The following is a 6738-nucleotide window of genomic DNA, read 5'->3' as shown; positions in this document are numbered from 1 at the left end:
CCCCCCCCCCCCCCCCCCCACACACACACACACACCGCCAGAGGCAGCTGCACAGTGAGCACAGTAGGAAGATCAAGGGCACGGTCCCTTTTTAGAATGACAGGGCTAAACTGAACCCAAGGGCCAAATTTGCCTAAAGGCCAAAAATGAACAAAAGGGCTTACATAAGAGCTGTTAAGTTGCCTAGAGCAGGGGTCCGCAACCTCCAGACCACAGACAGGTACGGGTCCATGGCCCATTAGGAACCGGGCCGCATGGCAGGAGGTGAGCGGCGGGCGAGCGAGGGAAGCTTCATCTGTATTCACAGCCGCTCCCCATCGCTCGCATTACCGCCTGAGCTCCGCCTCCTGTTAGCAGTATGTATGGCGAGTTGTATAATTATTTCATTATATATTACAATGTAATAGTAATAGAAACAAAGTGCACAATAAATGTAATGCGCTTGAATCATCCCGAAATCATCCCCCCCCCGCCCCCAGTCTGTGGAATAATTGTCTTCCATGAAACTGGTCCCTGGTGCCAAAAAGGTTGGGGACCCCTGTTCTAGAGCAATGCAGAAAGTCACTGAGCATGTACCCTGACTGCTTTAAAACTCCTCCTCCCATCCCTGGCTCTGGCACGTGGCTTGTGGCATGTGTGCCGGGGAGGCAAACACATTCCTACCAATCAGTGACTTGACAGTGTCAGTCGAGCCAGTCAGGCCTGCTGACCCCCGCCGTTCCCAATCCAGGACACGCCAACTTCCCGGTCTGCCCCACTCGTTCCTTGCTCTGTGTCTCCTCTCGTCTACAGGAGGCAGGTCTCCGCAGGAACGCCCTCACTTCCAAGTTACTCTGCTGCTGCTAAGAAGACTCCCTTGGCTCTGCTGCCCCACTCCTGCCTTGCCCTCAGGGTTGGTGAAACCTTCCGCATAGCTTCAGATCAGATGGGGACCGCTGGTGGACTCAACTGTTCCCCGTGACACGTGATTTCAGCAGAATTCAAGCCCCTCAGGCCTCCAAGGGCTCTAACCGACCACCATATTTTGAGGAAAATGAAACCCTGTAGCTGTAAGCACTTCATCACTGCAGAGGTAACTCCATTATACGAGACTGAGCCCCTTTTTGATGGATTAAAGCATTCAGCCAAGACTTATTATCTGAATCCTCAGTAGGCATGATGATGTCTGTACCCAACACCTAGGACGTGGCCACTGACCCCCCGAAACTCACAGTCCAACCACGCCCACTCGTAGGTCACAAGTCCACAGTGTGTACCCGTCAGAACAAAGATCTACAGCAGGGGTTACTGGGACTCAGATGAGGGTGAATCCTGACCAGAGCAGGAAGAGGGATGCTGAATGGAACTGGGAAAGGACTAAGAATTCTAAAGGTCCGTATGGGGGCGGGGGGAGTGGGGATGAGAAAGGAAACTGGAAAGAATGGAGAGTATTACGGGTTGTCACTGGGGTTCTCTTTAGCTCCTGTAATAACCTGCACGTGTGTTTTGCTTTACAGCCAGCAGAATAATGCCATCCACTCATCTCCCAGATGCCACAGACGGAGCAGATACTGTTCCCAAGTGTACACAAAGGAAGTGAAGTGCTCAAAATCATGTAGCTGGTGAGGGATGGAGTAAGAATCAGACCCAGGTGAGTATTCAGGCCCCATTGTTCTTTCTTGGGCACTACGGCAGCCGTGAGTGCTAAAGTCCACGCACGCAGGTAGGGGACACGTAAGTGTGGGCAGGGCCACTGGAGACCAGCTCAGATGCTCTGGGTCAGGAAAGGACTCTGGGGCAGTGGTTCTTAGCATGAGCAATAATGGAAGAGATCTTTAATATGTCCACACCTATGCCCAACTCCAGACATTTTGCTTTCATTGGTCTGGGATCCTGACTGTGGAACGTCTAAAAAGCATCTCAGGTAACTCCAGTGCAGCCCGGGTTAGCAGTGCAGCTGGAGGGGCCCCGCAAGGACTTGCACTTGGTTCGGTGTCCGTGTCTCCATCTTCCCAGGCCAAGAGCAAAGGCTTTGCACTAATGCAAGTCCGTATTCAGGTTAGGCAACTTAAACGCTGAAACGCACATGCTGTGGCCTTGTTTGGATAACCTGGCTGCTAGTCTGAATTTTCTAATTTACACAAAAAGAAAAGCTGCCGATGGTGAGTGCAAAAGACGGAAAAACACCCAGGCCAATGACAGGATGCCGCCCCTGGGAGCCTGACTACCCCGGTAGCTTTGGCAACACCCTGCTGCTCAGCTTCTTCCTTGGTAGTAGTTAACTCTCAAATACTTGGTTCCAAAGGGATTAGCTCACAGTTCCAAATGAAAATGCAAGGGTATTTTAGAACAGCGTTCCTAAGCATAATCCCAGATCAGCAAACCTGGATCAGCAAAACTGATTATCCTGCCATACTAAAAAAAATTAAAAGGAAAAAAAAAAAAAAAAAAAAACCCACCCAGGTTGCTGGTGGAAACTTTTCCCATTTAGTGGAACAATTAGAGCAACAACTCTCACCTCCACGCTACTGCACCCCCCCTCAGAATGCTCGTGGACACGCATGATGTGGTCCCACCGAGTAACCAAAGCCCATTTAGAGAAGATTGAGGCCCAGGAAGAAAACACATCTGGTGAGATCGTCGTGTAACTGAAATAGCCTAATAGACACCAGCTGACCACACTGAACATTCGGGGCTCCTTTCCTGACGTGGGCAATGATTCAGACACAGGACTTCTAGATACTTGTCATATCTAATCTAATGGAAAGGCACAGAACATTTTTAACCCAACAGCAGATAACTGTCATGAAATGATTCTGGCCAAGAGGGCCCATTTACAATAATGAATTCAAATCCGATTCATAGGAGCTATAATTCAGACACTGTGAATATCATCTTCATTTTCCATATCATCTCTCTTCCAAGAAGGCAAATAATTCCAGAGTCACGTAATTATTTCTACTTTTCAAGTAGCCCTGTGTAGTTATGAGGAAGATAATATTGCCTCATTTACATAAAATGAGTTTCATCCACATTCAAAACTTCAGTGCCGTCTCTGGCACCTCACTTCCTAGCATCCCTCGGTGCAATCAAGGACCTAGCACCACAAATCATGCCTCCAAGGAAGGACATCATCCTTCCCTAAGCCGGGCAATGTCTCACTGTGAATTTCAAAGGAGGACCCAGCCTTCTCGATTCTTTTGCTTCTCCTAGTCAGTCTTTGGCCTCCTATGTGACTTCATTCAAGATTTAGAAACAGGCTTGGGATACTTGGATCCAGGGCAGCCACATTTGAAAAGACTTTCTGTGGTTGATGAGCCTGGGGATCATTCAGTTTTTTCAATGCCTTCTGAACATCTGATGCATTCAGAACACTAAATTCCCAAACGCTGAATGCCCAAAGGTATACCTTTCAGAAGACTAAAGGGTGGCCACCGTTAAGGATTACAATTTTTAGAAGCAAAAACACAACCCAAAATGATACATCTACCTGGGGTTGAGGTCATGGACTTCCAGAGACGGGAAGCAGCGGACGCCCCCTCTGAGTCCTGACAAACAAGGTTTTTATTGAGACAGGCACACAGCTGTGGAACCAGGAAACCAAAGGAGCACGGAAAACAGAAGGGGAGAGATGGAGACCCCCAGAGACCTGCAGGAGCTAGTTATGTTATTTTAAGAAACACTGTGATAGTAGTGAAACCAGAACCTTAAAAATCAGGAAGTAGTAAGAATTAAGTGATGAAAGCAAAGGCAGAAAGATGAGAATGAACAGCATGGAAAAATATATAAAATGGAGGTATCTGAAGAAAACAAAGCAAAACGTAATAAAAGAGAACATGAGAGGTAAAAGAAAGAGGATAAAGAAGGATTAAAATGGGAACAATGCACTGAATTTCTCTATTTCAGGGCAAATTATACAGAAGTTGAGAGGCAAAATCAACATAAGACGCACTTACTTTTTAAAAAAAAAAACATGCCATCAGGTAACAGATAACAGTTATACTCAAATACGTAAGGCTTTTTTTTTTTCCTCCACAGAGCACAAAAAAGCAACTATTCAGCTTTCCCTTTTTTATTCCCATTCCCATTATGAAGCCCAGCTGCTAAACATGAGAACCGAAGACCATGAAAACAGGCCAGCAGCTAATAAAAAAGAAGGCAGATCAAAGCTGGCCCTCTGCTGGTGGAACTATCTTATTGCATCCCGTACAGCAGAAAGCTCCAGTTTTTAACTTTCAGAGGCAAGAAGAGGACAGAGGATTTTGGAAAGTTCAGCACTGAGGCCTTATTCAGTGCTGGGCCTCTCTGTCCCTGGTAATAGTTTGGAGGATGAAGAGAGGTGCGTGGCAGCATCAAAATCCCTTCACACCTACCACCATTTCCCCACATTTCCTTAGTTAACATGCACTGTAGCCCGGCTGCTACTCCTCTCTTTGAGCAGACTGGCCCCTCTGCACATGTGCCTGTCAGGGCATGGACCCCCAGGATTTCTCTAAGGCAAAGGAAGTAGGCATTTTACGTTCCCTCTAGTCTGGGACTGGCTCAGGGGTGCCCACATGCCCAGAGGGTTTCCCTCCTGCTGTCTAGAGAGGAGGTCTGTCTCCATCCTCTGTTTTCTCTCTCCTCCTGGGTCCCCCATGCACCAGCAGACAGACAAGGCTCTTGTCCTCAAGCTCAAAAGAAGAGTCAACTGAGGACCACCTTCAAAGTGGCAAGAATCAACCCTAATGCCTGGGCTTAGCTAGGAAGCACAGGAGGCAGGAGCCTTTCTTTCCTTCCCCAGGGAGAGGCTTGTCCAGATGGAGAGGGTTCAACCAAGGAAGTCAAGGGACGCACAGGAAGGCAGTCCCACCCACCCTCATGCATTCCTTGGAGAAGCCAGGCTTCTTGGTTGCAGAATCCGGCGCACAATGTTTTATTTCCACTGTAACCATCAAAGTCACAGACAGGGCAAATGCATTCACCCTGTGTACACTGTGAGCAGAGTTAAGCTGGGATGTCCCTGAATCGGTCTCCGAGGACCAGAACTGCCTCATTAAGGGGATAAAAGATGATATCTGCTGAGCTGGTGGAAAGTGGTGGCTGCATTTTTATTAAAGTCTCTGCTGCAGCAGGCCTGGTCCCAAAAGGTTCATATTCCAAGAAACTCCACCCCTCTGCCTGGAGCATGTAAGTGATTCTCTGTAACTCATTAAGGTAAAACAAAAAGCTTTCAGTACTGTGCTTTTCACATAGGAGTGTTGTTGCATAAAAGCTACACGTTTCCTCTCCCTGGCCTGAGCCTGCAAAGATAAAACTGCCCTCATAATTTATAATAGGGGCCCCAGGAGCACCACACTGGGCTGGCGAGGATGGCTGCCTCTTAAGCAAACTCATAAAAGGCCACGCAGCCCAGCAACAGCAACTCCAGAGCCTGAAATTTCAGGTATCTCTCTGACAGAGACCAGCCAGCCCATTGGGAGGACTACCCTGCCTCATCACATACCTTCCGGACTGTAAGACAGCCACCAGGGTACCAGTGATCTCGGGCTAAAAAACCCCAGTATATTTCAATGCCAGGGCTCTCATCCCGGGACCAAGGCAAAAGTAAGTCTAGCCACGTCATGGCCTCACAGATACATGGAGCCCCAAGCACGGACTCAGGGCTCACTCCTAAGATCCGGAACCAGAAAAGCCACAGCAAATGACAAAGCTGTCCAGGAGAATGGGTGCTATCTGCCACAGAACGCCAAGTGGGCACCTCTTGGGCCTGCAAAAGGCCCTCTCCCACGCTCCAATCCCCCACGCAAGTCTCCGGTTCTCTCTCGCTCGCCCCTTCCCACGGAATCACATCAGAGGGGCTCAGGCCCCCGCCGAAGAACAGCTCCCTACCTGAGGGTGGCGCTCTCCCCCTGCCGGACCGTCACGTTGTCCATCGCTTTGGGGAAGGTGGCATCTCCGCTGCGCACGGGCACTCCTGTGGGTACAAGGAACAGCAGCCTGAGAGACACGACCACGAGGCACTTCCAGGGCAGGAACAGGTACCCACAGACCCCCATCCTCGACGGCCACAACTTCCCAGAACTCCGGCAGCCGCTCGGTCCTCGTCCCCCGCCCCCCCTCCCCCGCACACCGGCGGGTCTCAGGCAGCCGCGTGGGGAGGGAGCTTTGAAAGGGCTGGAACCAGCCAGAAGCAGAGAGGGGGAAGCAGAAGCGGAGTCCAGGCTCTCCCGACTCTAATGATTCTTCCTCAAATCCTGCCTCAGCTTTCCAGCCCGGCAGAACCAGAAGCCCCCTCCTGCATCCAAGAAGAGCTTTTTCTCGACGCTCCCCTGGGGAGGAGGGAGGCGGCCGGGAAGGGAGAGGAAAGGAGGAAGGTGCAGGGATGAAGGTCACGGATTTGCTCTTTTTCTGCTTCTCTCCGAGATGCTACTTTAACATTCAGCTGGGCACGTCCTGCCGAGGTCTGGCATCGAAAGTTTATCACCCAAAGAAGCCAGGCAAGTGTCTCTGACATAAAGGAGATGTCATAAAAAGCTGCTGCTTCAAGGAGAGGAGAGAATGTTTTACTAGATCACACATATGTACAGTTGTATTTAGAAACCAGCCCGAGTCTCCAATCTGGAAGGCAAAGGCGGTAAAAAGTTCCACCGCGGGGACCCGCAGCCGCCGCCGAGCCCGAGGATCCTCCTGTGCGGTGGGTGCCTGGCGTCCTCGCCGCAGCCCGCGCGGCGACTGGCGGCCAGCCCGGCCCGCGGAGCGCCGGCGGCGCAGGCTCGG

At 50.4% G+C, this 6738-nt stretch overlaps 1 protein-coding gene across 1 annotated transcript in view; it reads right to left on the bottom strand.

The window, feature by feature from the left end:
• OPCML (opioid binding protein/cell adhesion molecule like) overlaps nucleotides 1–6017 on the bottom strand; it is a 511307-nt gene extending 505290 nt beyond the window's left edge. Inside the window, exon 1 of the mRNA XM_007450400.1 lies at nucleotides 5851–6017. Coding sequence (XP_007450462.1) covers nucleotides 5851–6017 — 167 coding nt within the window. The remainder of the gene's footprint in view (nucleotides 1–5850) is intronic.
• Between the last annotated feature and the right edge of the window lie 721 nt (nucleotides 6018–6738).

Source organism: Lipotes vexillifer, unplaced genomic scaffold (assembly GCF_000442215.2).
Source record: "Lipotes vexillifer unplaced genomic scaffold, Lipotes_vexillifer_v1.1 scaffold322, whole genome shotgun sequence".
Lineage (NCBI taxonomy): Eukaryota > Metazoa > Chordata > Mammalia > Artiodactyla > Lipotidae > Lipotes > Lipotes vexillifer.
The sequence above is the reverse complement of the archived record's forward strand: the minus strand, read 5'-3'. Positions and strand labels throughout refer to the sequence as shown.